This window comes from Sciurus carolinensis, chromosome 1 (assembly GCF_902686445.1).
Source record: "Sciurus carolinensis chromosome 1, mSciCar1.2, whole genome shotgun sequence".
NCBI lineage: Eukaryota > Metazoa > Chordata > Mammalia > Rodentia > Sciuridae > Sciurus > Sciurus carolinensis.
In genome coordinates this window covers 106,072,292-106,091,904 of record NC_062213.1, presented here as the reverse complement: position 1 = coordinate 106,091,904, position 19,613 = coordinate 106,072,292, and the positions used below count along the sequence as shown (strand labels likewise).

Below are 19,613 nucleotides of genomic sequence, written 5' to 3'. Positions count from 1 at the left end.
AGACTAAATATTTTCCTGTGGTATGGTCTTCCACCAGGAGGAATATGTGGTAAAAGGAAAGACCGTGAGCTTTGGAATCAAATGATCTTCATAATGGCCCCCTTTGCAGTCTCTGGTGTCCCTCTGAGATCACTTCTGACTCTCTCCCTCTCTCCTGTTTTTTTTTTTTTTTTTTTTTTCTGGTATGGGGGATTGAACCCAGGGGCACTTAACCATTGAGCAACATCCCCAAACCTTTTTATATTTTATTTAGAAACAGGGTCTTACTAAATTGCTTAGGACCTCACTAAGTTACTGAGGCTGACCTTGAACTCCTCCTGCCTCAGCTTCCAATGCACTACTGGACCCAGCTTCTCACTCTCTCCTAATGTGTTTCTAATCTATAATGGACTTAGGAATTAGATAATGAAGCTTATTAGAATTGCCTGCAAACTCAGTGTACAAGAAATTTAAGTGTAGGCAAAAGTCTCCTGTTGATAAGTCTGCTTTAAAGCATAGACTTCTACAAGTTAATTTGTTGATCAGAGGTTTTTCTCACCAAACTCCCATTTTGGGGTTTTACTTAGAATTCCCCAGGTTGGATGTCTAACTTTTCAAGAAGTATGCTTGTAGAGCACTTAGCCTTTTAAGTTTTCTGTTGTTAGCTATCTTATGTGCAGATGTCAGGATTTTTCAATTAGATTGTTCCCCTGGGTAGCTTATTAACTTCCCAAGGGCAAGAAGTCTTTGATAGTCATTCATTCTTTTGCTAAGTATATTTTAAAGCAACTGCTATGTGAAAAGATGTGTGATACAAAAAAGGAGTAGCAAATAAAACATGATATTTACATATTATTGAAGAGATAAGATGCAAATAGCCAATACAATGTTAGAAAGTAAGCAGAAAAATTCAGAGTGCTTTGAGAATTCAAATGGAGGAAAATACTCCATTCTGACTGGAAGAACTGAGGAAGGTTTTGTGTAACAGGTGACATTTGAGTTGGGTCTTGGTAATGTGAATAATTTTAGTAGGCAGCACTCTAGGCTTTGGGAAATCTATGAGAATGGCAAAGAGAATGAAATATTCACATGCATGCATGGGATGTGGTCATGCTGAAGACTTGAGAGCACCCATTACATAGGACCTCTCTTCCTCAATTTAGTTTCCAGTAAATGGATTAGTGAGACAAAGGAGTGGCAGATGGTTTCACAATATTAACTTTATTATTGGCTTAGCCTTAATTGGAGGACTGGGGAAAGCCAACTAAGGCTAAACGGCTGCAGGCAACTTGCTCCGGGAAGGTCTCTAGGTAATACCCGACAATGACTTAGTGCCCCAGAATGTTTCACTGCAAACCTTCTCCACTCTAAAATTCAAGATTGTTGGATAAAAATGAATAGTAAATAGTTTTTAAAGGTGAATTTCCTATCTTAAAATAGTTTATTTGAGACTGCCTTTCCCACAAAAACATTGTATGGGAAGGTGACTAGACATAATCTAAAATAAACTGGAATTTGTTTTCATGAAAATTCACCTAGGATCTCTAAATTACATGGGGGCTATTGAGCAGCATCACAACTTGAGTTGGAAAACCCTGACCTGCTTAACTTACAGATTCTTAATGTCAAAATGAAAGAGATACTTTTGCAAAGCTCCACAATTTTGCACCCAATCATAGTGAAAAAACAACTGGTCTTACCTGGGGGAATCTGGCTCTGCTGGAGTCTGCAGCACCTTCCTCAGGAGCCCACTGAGAGGATCAGGGCTGGGTCTGTGGGTGCAAATGGTCTGGGCCACCAAGGGGGGCAATGAATTCTGATGGCTGGGAGTGGTGAATATCAATGTTTAACATCTGGATGTCCCCTTAGGAAGTGTAATATATAAGGGGAAAAAATGAGTGCAAGAGGGGATAAGGAAGAAGTGATGGGGATTAAGGGCTTCTTGGGGCTAAAGGTCTCTTAAGATAGTTCAGGTTGTGCCTGAATTTCCCCGCCCAAATGTTCACAATACTCCTGTAGACAACATTTGCAAATTCAGCACTTCATTATACACTGCCTCGCCTAGAAAATGTTGTCACAGCAGTAGCTCTGGGTCCAGCTAGATCTAACATATTCAACCTGGATCTCTAACCCTAACAAAGCAAGGCAAGTAAAAGTGCAAATATTCCCGAAAATAGTTGCCAACTGCTGGCGCCTTTTGGGCATTTCCACTTTCCATAAACTGCACCACGATCCTGCAAGTTCCATATTAGCATCCTTGTCATTTTTCAGACAGGGAAACAAAGGTGCAGAAAGAAAGTAGACCTGGTTGAATCAGCCAGAACAGAACCTGAGGCTACCTGCCTTCAGAAATGTGCTGTATCAGCAATTTCTAGGAGATTTGGGAAGGGGGAGGGAGTGCCTGCTCTGTTAGGGGAGGAGCAGGGAGGGAGCGTCTGTAGGTCTGTAGTAGTGTGAGTGTGTATGGCTGGTTATTTGTGGAATCATTTCTTAGGCTATCAATGCATTTAAGTGTGGATGCTATGTGGATTGAGGCATGGGTGTATATGAATGCTTGTGGGGTCAGTTATTGTAATGTGTGTAATTGAGTGTGTGTGGGGGGGTGTGGAAGTTAGTTTTTGAGCCTTGTAAATATGTGGATGGGGTTTAGGTGAAAGCAAACGTTTGGATTTTGTGCATAATTCTAAGTAAGTGTGCGTTCGTGTGTGTGCATGAGCTTGAGAGTGCAAGTATGTCGGGGTCCTGGAGTGGAGGGTAAATCCCTGGGTCGTGTATTCATGATGTATGTGCGTGTTTGCCAAAAGAGGGTGGGTTGCTGGATGTGTGTCTGTGTTCGAGTGTGTGTACATGAGGTGAATGTGTGTAAGAGGGGGACGTCCCCAGCCCCGTGTGTACGCGAGTGTGACTGCACTCTAGTCCGCCCCGCCCCCCGCTGCAGGTGGGCCGGGCCCGCCGCGGGGCCCGCAGCGCTCGCAGCTCTTGGCTCGCGGCCGCGCTGGGCTTGCAGGGTTGGGCTGGGGCTGCGGGGCGGCGCCGGGACAGGAAGCGGAAAGCAGCAGTGCAGCGGCGGCGGCGGCGGCGGGGCTCTGCCTCTACAGGAGCCCAGCGCAGGCCGCAGAGCCGCGGCCGCTGTGAGCCGAGACCGCGGGTCACTGAGCCCCGCCGGCCGGCGCAGAGGTGAGTCCCGCGGGAGGTCGAGCGCTGCGGTGCGGCGGCCTGTGGGCAGACCTCGGGTGGGGATGCCCCATCCCGACTCAGCGCGCCCCTGCGCCCTCCACCCGCACTCCCACCGCCGGACTCAGATCGCGGTTCGCGGGCCTCCCTCCTGTGGCTCCGAGCTCTCGGGGCTTCCTCCAGACCGCACCCGAATCGTGTTTCCCGGGACTCCACTCCTATCCCTGCACGGGGCGCCTTCCTGCCCCTGCCCTGCGCTCTCCATCGCACCCGACTCCCTCGGGTCCCCGGCGCGTATACCGGACGCCCCCCTTCGCCCCTGGCTGGCCTTTGGGGTGCGCCCCTTGGGTGCGCGTGCCGGCCGCTAGGGAGTGCGGAGCATCGTTTGGGGCAGCTATCTGGGCCAAGCGGGTGGGGACTCAGCGGCCCTGCGCTCCCCAGGATCCCGGCGCGCTCCGGGGTTCCCACCCCGCTGCGGGACTGGACCCTTGTAATCGCTAGCGCCCGGCTGCCACCTGGCCAATTGCCAGGTACCGGGACAGAGCTGGCCTGTGTTTCACACCTCCCTAGCAAAATTGAGCCGGCCCTGAGGCCTAGGGGGGCGCGTCCGGTTGCGCATCAGAGAGCGCAACAGGCAGGTAGGAGTTTACTTTCAAAAAAGCCGGGGTGGAGCAGAGGCGTGCGGCCAGTCTCTGCCCAGAATGTCCCTACTCTGGGAAATCTCACTGCGCTAGGGTAGTCTTCACTACTGGTAGGACCTCATTTCCTCCTGCAGTCTTTGAACTGCCCCAAGTAACGCGCCCAGAAAAGTGTGAAGCTTTATAAAAATTTCAACGCGTCGGTGGTGGAGGTAGAAGTGGGGCGGAGCCGCGGCCTGGCGGTTCGGCGAGAAGCTGGTGAGACTTGCAGCCCAAGAAATCTGTTGCTCAGCTTTTACGCTTCCAAACCAGGTATAATGCCCACGCTGTGAAAGAGCTCCTTTCCATGCTCATGGGGTGGTGTTAGGGCGGGTTTTGATTGTATGACTGGTATATGCAGTTAGTTAAAGCCCTTTTGAGGGGGCTGTGGTTAGAGATGGATGTATTCTTAGACACTTATTCCAAAAGCTAGCAAACTGTAAAGAATCTGGTGTTTCCACTGACATGTTTATAAATTTTACAGGGTTGCTGAAAAATATTACAACTTGTGTCACCAATCAACAATGCTAATTAGCATTCTCCTTCCTGTGGGTGGGTTGTTTGATTACACAGCTCCCAGGCTCTTTAAGTGAGATGGCAGAAACTGTCTGAATCCAGGGAGACATAATTAGCTATTTTATGTAACCACTAATTAGAGTTTTTTGAATTAAATCAATGTGATATGGTTGGGGCTTTGATTTGTTGGGAGGAAACTGTTTTATTCTGCAGTTCAAAGAAATAACACCCTTCACCTATCCGTGAGCATTTAGCACTTCCAAATGTTGGTGACTGTTAATATGATTGGTGAAAATACCCAGTGTGAAATTTGCACTGTTACAGTGTTGGCAGTGTGACTTGGTTGCAACTTAATTTGTAAGTAAAATGGGAGAATTCCGAGAGTGGCGTATTTGCAAGGACTCTGTGCAGTGCGGTTTATTGTTTTATATATTAAGCAATAGGCAAACACCATAAAGGAAATTTAAAGTTTCCTTACAAAGTAACAATTCCAATGTCATCCTTGTCTGTTGAAGAATTAATAAGTGTTGAATACGGAAAGTACCTTTCTTTTATCCTCCTAATACATACACATACCCTGTTGGCTTCATCTGCTGCTGACCTGGAGGGCCCTCATCACCCTGGATTTTAATTGTGTCTGCCTTTGTGTTTGGAGCTCCTTAAGAACTAGAACTGTTCCAGATTCATTTCTTTTCTCCTGAACCTGCCCCCCCCCCCAAATGCTTAGGACACTGAACCTGTGAGTAGGAGTTGAAATTGCAAAATTCTTTGAGAGGTTATGTGTGGTTTGGAACAATTTATGATTGTTGCCTACCTTCCTCTATATAAATAAACAGTTCTGGTAATTGCTACATTGCTATAAATTTTCCATAGCAAAGAACACAGGTTCTGGAATTAGTCTCCCCAAAGTTCAAGCCCTGGCTGGAGCACATACCAGGTGTGTGACCTTGGTTTCCTTAACTGTGCCATGAAATTAATATTTTATCTCCCCTTAAAGACTTGTTATGAGAAGTGAGATACTACATGCAAATACTTAAAACAGTCTTACATATAGTAAGCACTTGATAAATGTAAGCTGTTCGATTATTGTTGCCGTCATCTCTCTGTAAAGTGAACTGGGGGCCAAGCAGTATATGGCAGGTGATTTGGGCATGGTGCTCTGTTATTCTCCGTAGGTGGCTTGCTGACTGGGCTGTGTTTCTATAAGCATTCTTATTGGTCTCACTGAAGCCTGCTGAAAAGGTGTCTGCAAGTTCTACTACTGTCTGTTCCGGCCCGTTTTCTCCTGAATCCCAGTTATTGGACCGCTCTCATTGGACCTGACACCATGGAACTAAGAGAGGAGCTAGTTCTCATGAAATTGTGTTTCTTTTTGTTGTCGTCGTGGCTTCTTCTGAAGCTTTAAAGTCTAGCAGGGGTAGGGGGTTGCTTACAAAAAAAATCATCGTAGAGCCTCGATGCATTTACCTTTCACAGCTCTTAGAAATCTATATCCAGCAGCTGGAGGCATTTCAGAAGTAATTAATGATTTAAGCCAAGAGCAGTTATTCTGGGAAGGTGAGTTGAAATTGTTGGCAAGACAGGTAAAAGGAGTTTGATATTTTCTCTCCTTCTGAGTAGTGACCCAGAATCATTCATTTATAAGAGCTTTATTGACATAAAAGGATTATTAAGTATGTCACAAGTGCCATGGGCCGTGTAGATCCTCATGTCAGTGACCTGGATGATGTTATATGATTTATAGAACACAGGTTCAGAAACTAGTTCTCATCGTCCTTCTCTCAACCTTGTGGTCCTCCAGATAAACCCACACCATGTTCTCTAATCTCTTTGATATTCACTTCCAACCGGAGGAACAGTAACTGAGGCCTGCAAGGGACAGAGTAGAAATTATTAAATTACTTAGCCACAGTTAATAATAGTTGTTAAAAGTAGACTATCAAAGCAAAACGATACATGTAAGTTCAATAAAAATGATATGTTAAGTCATATGCCACACAAAGGTATTCTTTCTGACCAAGGAATTTCACTTTACTGAAAAATTATAGTTAACAGTTGTGCTTACCATGTCCTTGGCAGTATTCTAAATGATTTTCTTGCATCCTTTCATTTAATACTCACAATAAGTTTATAAAGTAAGTAAAAATATAATTCTGTTACTATAGTAGGGAAACTGAGGACGAGAGAAGTAACTTGCTCTGAGCTCACACAGCTAAGGAGTACCCTGAACCAGGATTTAAATGGCGATGGTCTAACTCCAGAATCTGGGCTCATATGTTAGTCCTCTTTAGAGGAAAAGTTGACTCTAAACAAAATTATTTAAATTATAATTTTCCCCATGAAGGTTATATAATTAAAAGTGGGTGCTTGGAGCAAAATATTAACTTCAAAATATAAACAATAAATAATGGAGTAAACCCTTAGAATTCTATATATGGTAAAAATAAAATATTCAAAGTAATGCACATAGTCTATATAAATAGTTCATATATAAACAGTTTATATATAAGCCATGTTTTATGCTTTCCCTTGGAAGTGCATCCATTGAAGAAGGAGCAGGATGACTCTTGAAGTTCCGTGTGCATCTCTGTGCCTCTTGCACAGTATGTTCTACTCCCCCATCCAGAGCCCCCTTAATTATTTAATAGCTCTAGGCAAAACTGTTGATGTTTTATAATTTGCTTTTCATGAAGATTAACTTATGTTTACCACTGTCATTACCATAACCTATTATTTCCCTCATGATTTTCTGAGCACTGTTTTTCTTTTAAGTCAGAAGTCAGGTGAATTTTATATGAGTGAACATGATTTTAGGGAAAGATTCTATTTGAGGCCACTGACCTTCACTTGCTCTTAATAAAGAGTGGTGAAAGAGGTTCTTTGGGCATTTTTACCTGGAAATTCCAGAATTGAAGACACTGCCACTTAGACAAAAGCACCGTATGCACCTGTCCAGACAGTGTTCCTGTTGCTGGCATGCAGTGTAGCTTGAGGAGTTCCCTTCCTGTCCTGATGTGGGCCTCTACCCCTCACCAAGCAGTGCCTGTAGCTTCGAGAGGGTGGGTGACAGGAGGGTCAGGGTTCTTTTGGTCAGCAGCTGAAAGAGGTTGCTGCCAATTTTTGCTCAGCACATCTAGAACATGAACTCTGTTGTGAGCCAATGGTGTGGCTACAACTAGTTCTAACACCACTGCTGTATCTACTTTCTGCAAGGTTTCTTCCACAGTGAATGTATGCTGCTGTGTCCTGAGATCTGCTGCAGAACCCTTTATTCATTTAGCAAACATTTATTGGATGCCAGTTATATTCTAGGAACTGGAGAGAGAATACTGAAAGTGGTTCCTGTCCTGTGGAATTCATAGTCCATACAGGAGCCAGACACTGAATGATCATACAAGCAAATGTAGTTTGGAAATTGGGACAGGAAGAGTGCTGGGTGTTGAGAAGGGCCTGATTTAGACTGGAGGATCAGAAAGGCCCCTTGAAAGAAGCTGTGTTTAAGAGGAATTGGGCAAAACATGGCATGTGAAGAGTGAACGATGCACTCTGCCAAAGTCGGGAGACTGGAAAGAGCCAGTGCCTTAGAGGAGCCTAGTGGGCAGGACATTGCAGAGCAAATGTAAGATTTTGTATTTTATTCAGAATTCAGAGAGAGACCATGGAGGAGTCTTAAACAGGGGAGTGATGTCTGCATTGTAATTTTAAAGGTCACTCTGGCCTCTGCTTGCTGCCCAACCTGGACCAAACAAAATAGGTCATTTGAGGGGTATGATAAGGAGGCAGTTCCAAGTTCTAGGGTCCCCTAGAACTATTTTCCCCTTTGCATGACTCCATCTATTCAGGCCAGTGCAACAGCCTGTAAGCTTATTACCCAGGGAACCTGATTCCTTTTTATACTTTACTATCTTCCCTGGTAATGGAATCCCTTCTGACTTTGCATAAGTGCTGTCAATTCCTGGTGCATGCAGGGAACTGTCTCATAAATATGTCTTTGCAGGTATCAGCTTTAGGATACGCTTCTTTATTAACTGGATCGAAACTCTTAACCTGAGCTCAAACCCTCTTAAAATGAGTACACTGTGAATTTTATTAGTTTGCTACCTGTTGCTTCTCCTTAATCCTTACTCAGATCTTTGATAGAACAAGAGTTGGTAACCACAGTAGCAACAGTCTGACTTAGAAGAAGGCCTGGGCTCTGCACTGATGAATTAGCTGAGGACACCCAGAGGTCTTACTAAGGTTAGCTTGGCATTGCTGTGAATCAGCAGCATAAGGGCAGGACCTGGGACCAGCAGAGCTTAGCAATGGTCAGATTTGTGGGGAAAAGGGAAGCAAGTGTTCAAAATGGTGCATGGTTGGATCCGTAAGATTAATGGGGTGATGGTATCATCACAGCAGAGGAAATTAGAAAGATTAGGCCAAGAGGTGAGAGAGTAGCAGGGGGTGGTGATAATCCCAAGTAGAGCAATAGGTATCCAAGCAGGAAATGTTCATCTGGGCTTTGTTCTTCAGTCATTATTTGTTGGGGACCTACTATGGTTAAAGTGTCTTGCGGGTAGGGAAGCCATAGCTGCTGCCTTCAAGGAGCATACACCACAGTAAATCAAATGGAGAATAACAGTGGTGCGTGTTTTTGAATGTTAAGGGATGACCTAATGGGAGAAGGAAGGACATGCTGGAGAGGTCGTAGAGACACAGGTGCCGTCAAATCAGAAGATAGTCAGCTGCAGAGCCCCAAAGGACAGGCAGCATGCCTCTGTCATTGCTGTGCACCTAGTCTTGCTGGGTATGGTCTCTGATGGCTACTCTTTAAATACAGAGGAGAATGAATGAATCACCTGGGTAAGAAGGACTTGGAGAAGGAGGACAAGGATGTGACCTTTGGCTTTTGCTCAGAGCAGTCTTGGGGCAACTCCAGTGAGTTGTTTTATTGGAGAGTTGAGGATGGAAGATTTGGTGATGATAGAGAGCAACAGTGTGTACAGATCCCCCTTTGGCAAGTATGGTCAGGAAGCATGGGAGAGAAACTGGGCAAGGGTGGTTGGTAGGGTTAGGAAAAGCCTTTCCCCAGAGGGCACTTGGGGGCTGTGATTTCCTTTGAGAGACATGCCTGAAGTTGCCCTAATGGGTCGTAGAGGTTTTAATGAGGATGAAAAATGATGACCTTTGGCAGAGGTTGGGGGAAGGAAATGAAACTTGGGTTCTCAGAGCTGGAGGCTCTACATTGGGAATTTTGGATCCTCACTAGTTTGGTACTCACCAGCAACCTTTGGAAGAGAATATTAAATAAACCTCATTTTCCTGGGGGGCCTTTGTGGATGGGTGGAACTTCAAAAACTCAGAGAGGTTAACATCTGTCCTGTGGTGTCACAGCTGGGAGGCATGAAGACAGGATCACCACTGGTGTGCAGTGCCTAGGCCCCTGCCTCTTAGATACCCTTCAATATTTAGCAAGAAATAACTAGAGGTTAGAGAGGAACAAGGAACTAAGAGTTATGGGTTAGAAGGCAGAAACAAGTGTAGGAATTATGAAGGGTTAATTATGAATCTGAAAAAGCGTGGTCAGTTTTCTGAGTGAAGGATCCAAACTTTGACACGTGCCGGTCAGTAGGGAACTGGGCGATGGGCTCTCAGGGAAAGAGGCTCAGCTCATGCCAGGCTACACATCTTGGCTGCATCTCCCAAGGTCGGTGTCTGCCGGGTATGAAGCTGGTGAGAAAGCAGCAAAGCCTGCAGCAGAAAGGAAGTGAGACTCTAAGATGCTGACAGCTCACTGAAATTGCTGGTGATAATGGTGGGAAATGGAACTGGGAGAGAAAGACGAGCTCTTGAATTTCCTAGAAAGGTGGACCTTAGTCCAGGAGCCAAATTAGCATCTTCTTAATACCCATTGTATTTCACATTTAATCTTAACAGTTACCCCTGCAAATAGGCTACTTATTTATGTATTTATTTTGGTCTGGGATAGGAAACCTGTGACTCCAAGGTTAAGCAGAAGTGCAAAACTAAGTGGTTAGTAAGTGGTAGACTGCCGGTGAGCCTCAGGGTGGGAAGCCTCCACCCCAGCTCCTTTCCACGCTTTTCTCTCACTGAGGACAAGGGGAACTTGGAGTTTGGAACCACTGAAGGGAGTGCTGATGGCCTCCAATTTTTATTCACTTGGTGCTTGGCCAGGTTTGGTCATTACAGCCATCCTGCCATTTGTAAGTTCAAAGGATTAATCATTTGACTGAGATCCTGTAGCTAGGAAGTTTGTCAAGTGTGAGGTTGGAACCCAGCTTTGGATACTACAGTATCTGCTTGTGTCTTCATATTAACCCTGTGAGGTTGGTGGCTGCTTAATTTATCCCTGTTTAGCAAAACAAGGCTCAAGAAGGCTAGTGGCTTATCCCAGGTTGTTCTACTTGGTGGCTGAGCTTGGGCTGGAACCTAGGCTTCACCATGGGGCTAGCCTTGGACTTCTTGGCTGAGGAGCAGTGAAATGATGAGTTGGGATACTCTGGGTAAAGGGGGTTCACCCTGGGTAGCAGGCAGACCTTGCACAATTGTTCAGAAGAGTCTCATTCTAACCAGTATTTGAAGCTCTGGGGACTGTGTTGGTGTGTGATGATGTGACATGCAGGCTCAATTCGTGCCTCAGCCTGCCCAGTTCCCTCAGACACTTGTTGCTGGGGTCAGGGAGACAGGGCATCCTCTCAGTAGGGGCAGGGGTATGGCATTTGCCACTCCTTTGTGTTTTCTTCACACTTATCTCACTGGCTGTGTTTGCAGTTTCAGCTTCCAGGGGCGATGGAAGGAGGAGCCCTGTTGGGTGGAGTCCAGCTCTGGGCGAAGGGTGCTGGGAGAGACAGAATTTGCTAGAAGTAAAGCTTTAGCAAGTGGGAACTCAGGAATGTACTTGGAAACATTTGCAATTTATTTTTATTGCAAAGCAGTTCTTAATGAAAGTGTGGAGAAGGACCCAGGAGCCTGCAACCAGTAAATCACCTGCTTTCATTTTCTGATATCCCCTTTTAATTCTTTTTCTTACATAAGCTATTTTATGTGATTGTAATGTTTGGATTCAGGATGTGTCTACAATCCTGTGTCTTGCTTTTTGAATTTGTCATTCATTATAAAAATCTCCATTCTTTATAATTATCACTTTATACAGGCATGTGATATTTCTTTGGTTAGGTGAACCATGAGTTTCCTTACTGATTCCTTTGTTTTGGGGATCGTTCAGATTGTTTCTAGCTTTTTGGTATTATAGACAGTCCGGGAATAATAATTATTCCTTAAGAATTAGTTCTGTAAGGTGAATTTTTAAGTGTTTGGAGTCTTGAATTTAAGAGACAAAATTTGTTTTTTAAATTGACTTTTGGAAATTATGACAGAAATCCTCAAAAGCTACTTTCCTGAGTATTGTTTTTGTAACCAGCAAACTGGCAGTGGGGGGCTGGGCATTCTGTCAAGCACTGGTGTGAGAACCCACTTCCTACAGCTAAAGCCAGGAAATGGACCACTGTCCCCGCTCTGCCACCACCCATCTTCCTGCTGTTGGGATCGGGTTGGGCCCAATTGGCACCCATCCCAGGCACCTGGGAAGCTTTTTCTACATGAGTTGAGCATTTAGAGGTTTGTACATCACCCTTACTCCCTCCTTCCATAATAGAGATGTTTGCTGCTTTTGAGAGGCAACTGCTGTCCGTTATCCTTCAGCCCAGTTAAGATTGGCTTTGAAGATTGATCTCTCTTTTGTTCACCTTTCCCAGAATTTGTTCCTGGTGAAGAGAAGCTGCTCCTCTGGTTCCCAGACTCCTTGAGGCTTCAGGAACCAGTGGGTGAAATTCTTTACCTTGAAGGAGAAACAGTGCCTGCTCCTTCATCAAGACGAAGCTCTCCATTGCTATGGATACCGAATCCACATATTCTGGATATTCGTACTATTCAAGCCATTCAAAAAAATCTCACAGACAAGGGTACGTAAGCTATCAGTTGTTCCACTCTTCTATTTGGGGAAAACAGTAGGCTGGTGGAACTTTCTAGACTCAGTTTTCAAACCACTTGCTTGCAGGGCTGTTTGTGCTGGAGATTCAGTCCACTGGTGCGTGAGAAGCTGAGCTCTGAGAGCAGTTGACATGTGTTGGAAGTGGCTATGTGACCAATTTACATTTTATAGCCACCATTACAGTTGATGACCTTCATTTCTCACAATTGGTTTTAAATTAAAGTTTCCCCCTGCAGTGGAAACGGTCTTCATTTCTAAGCACTTCTAGATGTCAGTTCTCCCAAACCTTTACCAATAATGCAAATGAAAGTTTAAAAATGAGTGCTAATTTGCTGGTTTCACCCCAAACTGCTGACTCATTGTCCACGATGCATTTGCCGTGGGGCTCACGTGAACCAGCGTGATTGGCCAGGTGCCTTATTTCTTTTTGACGAATCTTCCAAGTGAACAAGCCTGGGTTTTGAACGCTGTCCTGGGTGATGGGGCCAGATTTTCCCTTTACAGAGTGAGCACGTCTGCACTGGTATTCACAGGGCCTGCTGTGTTACTGAAATGCAGAGGGCTTGCTGAGTAGAGGAACGAGGGAATGACTGAAGAAATAAATGAATAAATAGGCGGTGCTGTACTGGTTAAGAGTACAGCTGATGAAATCGCAGTGCTGCCACTTAACCTGATCTCCTGATTTGTGAAATGTGTCCAGCAATCCCCTCCTTAAAGGGTTCTTAAGCAGATTAAACAAGATTTAATCTTAGTTTATGTAAAGCATTTAAACTAGCAACATAGTAGGAGGTTGCTAACCAGCGACTGTGTTGAAGCTCCTACTGGCCTTGACATTGTATCACCATGTTCAAAGGTACCTATTGACCCCAGCCCAAGGGCCCGCCATGGCCACAGTTCTGCACTGGCGTGGGAATGGTGACTCATGGTGTTTGTTTCCCTCGCTGAGCGGTTCTCCACACAAGCAGCTGTTGTAGAGTGAGCTTTTGTTTTGTGCATCTCAAATTTGCTAATTTATTTATGAGCCTGTGTGGATGTACACACACAGAAAGAGGTCTGTAAGCATAGTCTCCAAGCTGCCAGGAGTGGCCATTCCAAGGGGAGGGACTCAGCCATAGACAGTGACTGATGAGAGCTTCAATTATACTGTCTTTCTGTAGTTGTTCAATTTTTCATAAATGTGTCTTGTAATTTAAAAAAATGAATAAGAGAGTATAAAGGGAAGGTTTTCAAAGATGGTTTGCTGATATGAGAAAAATGTCCATGAGACCATGTTACTTAAAAAATGGGATTCAAGCAAGGCCTAAGCAACTCAGCGAGAACCTATCTCTAAATAAAATATTTTTAAAAAAGGAATTCAAAACTTGGTATATTACAATAGTTATATCTACACATAATAAGATCAGCATTGATTGTGCCTGTCTCTGAGTATAGGATTATGGGTGAGTGGTACTTTTTTTTAAACTTTGATTATTTTCTGAATTTTCTTATATTGCTCTTATATCCTACATATTTGGCTCTTTGCACTGGAGTCCAGGTGGGCCTTTCCAGTTAGGAAACAAAGCCGAAGTGCTCAAGTGTGGGTGCTGCTGGGGTGGGCCGAGGGAGCTTGGAGTCACCTGCCGGAGCCCAGGTCCTGAAAAAGTTAGAAACCTCTGGTGATAAGAATCCAGTCACAAATTTCAACCAGCAGGTGAATTTACCAGATTAGTTATACCAGAAACAGCTGTTTTAAAATAGCAACTCTTTGGACCTAAGTAGGAAAAGCACCTCCCTTATCAGCATTCCAGGCTTTCCTTTTCCCTGCCACAATGATGGAAGTAGGAATTGGAGGCTCTCTTGAAGTTCAGGGATGAGTAGGGTGACAGCTTGCAGGATGGGAACCAGCTCTGGCCCCCTTTGCCTACACTTGAATTCTGACTTCTGTGCTTCGGGGCTCATTGCTGCTCTCTGCTGTTTCTCATGCCTCTTGGAGGCCCTGGAAATTGATACCCCAGTGCAGTTGTGGGAACTTTAAGGAACTGTAACTTTCTATTAAAACAACACAGTGCCTTCTTGGACCCATGTGGAAAGTACTTGGCAAATGTTAATACAAGCTGGGGCTTCTCATCAGTTACTCAAGGAATGTTACTGATGCTGCTCTGAGAGAAGTTCTGAGTGAAGGATATGAGCACAAGGGTTTGGAGGTGCATGCCGTAGTTTTTTACAAAACACCATTACCCCTGGGTGGTGAATTGTCTGATTGTAGGCAAAGCAGAGTACAGAAACAGGGGCTGGGGGTTGTGACCTGTAGATAGTATTATGTGCTATGGAGGCTTTGTTGGGGCATAAAGAATGTTAAGCAGTACTAGTACCCTCCACAGGCATGAGAGCAGGCCTGAGATGCAGCCAAGGGCATTTATTTTGTTCCAGGAGCTTCCCTATGCAGGCTGTCCTGCTCTGTGACTGTCAGGTGTTTGAATGAAAGAGCAGGAAAGGGGAGGGACTTTGCTCTTTGATAATTTTAGTTCAACTTCAACTCAGAGAGGAATAATGAAGTGTACCAAACACAGTTTGCTTGATGACATTGTGAGAACTGGCCAATGACAAATGACTCTTTGGTAGCAAAGAGGTTGTTGGCCTGGTTTGGTGATGCCTGCAGTCTCCAGAGAGTGTCCAGTTAACTTCAGCCTACCTCACCTAACCTGGGGGTTCAGAGCATGAATCCTGATTTCAATGCAGCAGCTGCCAACAATATGAACAACCACTTTGGGAGTCTCTGCTGGTTCCTCCCTAACATGTTCACAGCCATCCTAGAAGGGTGGGAGGTGGTAACCCATGTTACAGATGATGAAACCAAGGCTCTGGGACAGCATTGTTGCTGGAAGTTACAAGGTTTGTAGAGGCGCTGTGCAGGTTTCAGGCTCATCCGTCTCTTGGAAGGGAAATGCCACTTTTGCAAGGGAAGTGAAGGGTAGCTGGTGTGACTAATGTACTAAAGTGTATTGTCCAAAAGAGGGCTGCCTGGACAGTGGAGGAATTGGTGCTTTTGTTCCAAGGCCACTTCAGCTCCAGTTTGCCTTGTGCTCAGCCCTCCTACCCCAGGCAGGGCCCAGAGGAAGCAGCCAGCCAGGCCCAGCAGTCGGTAGAGAAAGGATAGGTAGTGGGTGGTGGTAGAGAAGGAAAGGGAGGAGTAACCGGTGGGGCTGGCTTTCCCCAAATAGAAATAGGCAAACAACAGAAACAGGAGTAAATAATCTTCCCAGGAAATTCCGACTGTAAGTGGAAACAGTATGGGACCTACAGGAATTCTGGCTATATAGTGAGGAGGCTACAACAGCCCCCAAGAGCTCAACTCCAGAATTGGCCTGTGTAGATGCATTTACATACACACAGACATAAGTAGGTACCTCCCGCACACTGCTGCTTGCTCTTCCCACCATCTCATGCACATTAGTATACACACACACATATACACACAGAGAAATATACTTATCTTTGCTCATATGGGCAAGAGTGTGGGGAGATACATTTAGAGACGAAGATATGAAGATTCCCTTGGATGACACAACTACTCAGCAAAAACCCACAGGTGATCCCAACTAATTAGGTGGAGTTGGAAAAATATGTTAGTATGTATTTATTTCTAACACCTCATTCTTTGGTTTGGTAGACTATTTACTCCTCTGATCGCCTATTTCCATACTCATAGACATGTGGACCCATTGTCTGCATGAATGGGAAAGCTATTCCAGAGGAAACTTGGAAGCTACATTTGTTCCTTGGAGTGACAGCATCTGGAGCATTTGGGCCACTTGTACTTCTGCAGACTGGAAAGCACTAGATGGATGGCCGTAATTCTGTTGAACATCACTCTTAAGTCCTGCTCTGACTTAGTACCTGAGTAGTAGTGATTTTTGTAAAAGCTGTATGGCAGGTTGTGCTTCCTCCACAACAGGACCAGTACAAGGAACAGCCCCCTGGCACAGACTTGGTGCAGTGATAGGAGCTGCTCTATGTTCCCCTCAATTGACCTGTGTTATCATCCTTGTGTCATTGTGACCAGAATACCTGACAGGAATGACTTAGAGGAGGAAAAATTTATTTTGGCTCCTGGTTTCATAGGTTTAGTCCATCGTGGGCCAATTCCACTGCTCTGGGCCCAAGGTGAGGCAGAACATCATGGTGGAAGGGCGTGGTGGAGGGAAGCTGCTCAGGACATGATGGGTAGGAAGCAGAGAGAGAGAGAGAAGCCAGGAAGGGGGCTAGGAAGCAGAGAGAGAGAGAAGTCAGGAAGGGGCCGCAGGGAAGGTACACCCTTCCAGGGCATGCCCCTAGTGACCCACCTCTTCCAGCCATGCCCCACCTGCCCACAGTAAAACCATTAGTCCATTTAGTCTAGTATGGACTGATTGGGTAATGACTTTCACAACTTAATCATTTCACTTCTGGATATTCTTGCATTAACACAGGAGCTTTGTAGGGGACACCTCATATCCAAACCATAACATCCTGTGTTGGAAGATTCTCAGCTCTGGGCAGCCTTCATTCACGATGGCACACTGTGTCCTTCACCTACTTAGCACTATTTGAATAAGGAAGCACTGTGCATTGTATCATGGTACAGCTGAGCATACCCTCATACTACCAGTACGGAGCCCCTACCGTGTGCAAGGCATTTCACACAGGAGCATACTCTCTGAGCAGTCACTCCAACAGCCCCCTTTCTGAGGACCAGTTGGTGGGAGAATCTTGTGGACAATTTCTTAAGACTGTCTACATCCCGAACACCTGGGAAGCTGGTGAGAAATATGGCTTCCTATTAACTCCCTTCCAGATAAATCCCTTGATGGTGGGGCCTGCCAATCTACCTATATCTGCACCCCATGTGACTTTTCTGCACACTGGGGTTTGAGAAGCACTGGTTTCTGGCTCTGGAGGATGGGGAACTTCTCTCAAATTATCAGGTTAAAGGTTTTTATCTATTTCTCCTCAAGTGTTACCAGGGTAGTTTAGACTGTTGTTCCATATCTGGTGATCTTGGCCCTGTATGAGCCAGGCTGGGTGGGTTGGGGGTTGGGAGAGAGCAGAGAGTCTTTCCAGCCCTGGGTGGTTCCCCACCTGCTTTCTGCCCTGGTGGTGTTCAGGATTCAGGAGTTGGCACTTAGTGAAAGATTTTGATGTCCAGTGGAATTTGTGCTGTCACAGGATTTGACCCTTGGGACTTGTGAATAGAGAGATGGGTTAGGTAAGCATGTGACTTGGCTGATGGCCGAGACAGTGATAAATGTGACAGCAGTAAGGGAAAATGGAAATGGAGTAAGATAGAAAGGAAGCTGTCTGGCTGCAGATGGGACCTACCAGAAAAATGGTTCTGGCCCTCATCTGACAACTCATTCTGAAAACTGGCCATACATGAGGGATTTCTCCTACATTGTTTATTGCTTCTCAAAGGAGTAACTTTTGAAATGATCGTATTAGACAACTCAGAGTGTTAGACACACAACTTGGTGCTATCTACGGTAACAGTACAATCAGGACTCTTAGTAGTATCTTCAAAGGCATAGTTCATAGTTTTGACAAGTGTTGAGAGTGTGAAGATAAGCATTAGGAATTTTATGCTATAAAATCTTCCAGTTGTTTTTTAAAACACTGTAGCATTGTGGGTTTGAATAGAGGTAGTGGCAACAGACCTGGATTCAGAAACTACTCTGTCACTTCCTACCCCTTTGGGAAGTCACTTAACATCTGTGAACCTCAGTTTCCTCATCTGTAAAATGGAATCAGTAATAGTTGCCTCAGAGAGTTATTGCTGGGATTGAGTGAAACTATTGAGCACTTAGCAAAGTGCTTTGAAATTGGAATGGGGAAAAAGATGATTGGCATTCCATTGTTACATCTTTGGGTGAACAAACAAATTCTCCACTTATTTGGCTTTTTCCTAGTTGCCTGGTTGAAACAAGGAGTTGACCAGAATCTGCCTATTCCTAGTTATATTCTAGGGATAGAACTGTGGTCATTGAAAGATCCTCCATAGCCCTGGGAGCCTCTTGGCTCTTAGAAAGAATTATCCAATGCTTATGATAAGGTACAAGTTTGACATGAAATCTACATGTGGCAGTTTTTGCTTTTTAGTGTTTTTTTGTTTTGTTTTGTTATTGTTGTTGCTAAATGGTAGGTTAATAGAAGATCTGTATGTGGAAAAGACAGGAGTTAGATGGTATGTTGATGGTTGTCTTTCTCCTAGGTAACATACTGTGCTTCACAAAGTCAAGATACCATTCTTGGTCTTTAATCATAGTAATGATATAATTATAACAGTAATCAATAATGGCTACTATGTACTAATAAGGTACTATGTACATTATCTACATGGTATTTTCATTGTTTCCATTTCCAACATGAGGAGACTAAGGTTTTAGAGGTTGTGCAAGATTGCACATCTGGTAGGGGCAGATCAAGATTTGACTGTTTGCACAACCTGAATGTGCAATGCTGTCCTTGTCTTGCCTGGAAGACCTTGGGAATGAGGGCAAGTGGTCATAGGAAGGAGAACTGATGTCATGTGACCTATTGGGACTGGAGGCTAAGGGAACGTATTGACCATTGACCACTAAGGGGTTTCTTTGCTGGTGGCTCCTGGATTCACCATTGGCAGCTGGAGGTTAGAGTGCTACTTTCCATAGGTGGTTGTTGACCAGATTGTGACCTCTGGGCTTGACCACAGTGAATGATTCATTTTGTAACTTCAAGATTGACCCATACAGCAGGGTACCCTTTCAGTCAGTGTGGAAGACCAACCAGAAAAGTTCATCTGGGTTGAAAGTATGCAGCAGCCTGCTCTACTTAGGAGGTCTGAACACACACACACACACACACACACACACACACCCCAGGGTGTCATGTGTCCTAGCTTTCTTTGTTTCTGTGGGTGTCTTCGAGTTTAGCTAGAATCTGTGGGGTTAACTTTTAGTTTTGAATTTGTAAGAATTAGAAGAAAATGATTCTCTGTCCTGGTTTAGAGTTTCCTTTCTTCTCTTGTCCAAAAAGTGTAGGGTGACGATGTGTCCCAGATTTTTGGGGGGATAGAACAAAGCTTAGATATACTGCAGTGGTGTCCCAGTAAAACCTGAGAAAATTAGTTCAGGAAAATTATAACCAAGTAACCAAGTACAGTGAGTAATTATTACAATAAAATGTGCCTTAGTTTCAGGAATTAAAAAATTACAATTTGAGGCTCTGGAAAATTAAGATCACTGTTGATAGAGGAGATGTGACATTCTTTGTTTTGGGTCTTGGAA

The 19,613-nt window shown here is 44.7% G+C and overlaps 1 protein-coding gene across 3 annotated transcripts in view; it reads left to right on the top strand.

The window, feature by feature from the left end:
* The first annotated feature begins 3,020 nt into the window (after nt 1–3,020).
* Nucleotides 3,021–19,613, top strand: part of Vangl1 (VANGL planar cell polarity protein 1) — a 48,864-nt gene continuing 32,271 nt past the window's right edge. For 2 of the 3 annotated variants that reach the window (XM_047519723.1, XM_047519721.1), the window contains exons 1-2: nt 3,021–3,156; nt 12,101–12,307. In XM_047519723.1, the coding sequence (XP_047375679.1) occupies nt 12,237–12,307 (71 nt within the window). In that variant the 5' untranslated portion in view covers nt 3,021–3,156; nt 12,101–12,236. Of the gene's footprint in view, nt 3,157–3,983; nt 4,104–12,100; nt 12,308–19,613 lie in introns of those variants that run through there. The other variant, XM_047519722.1, reaches the window with a different exon arrangement.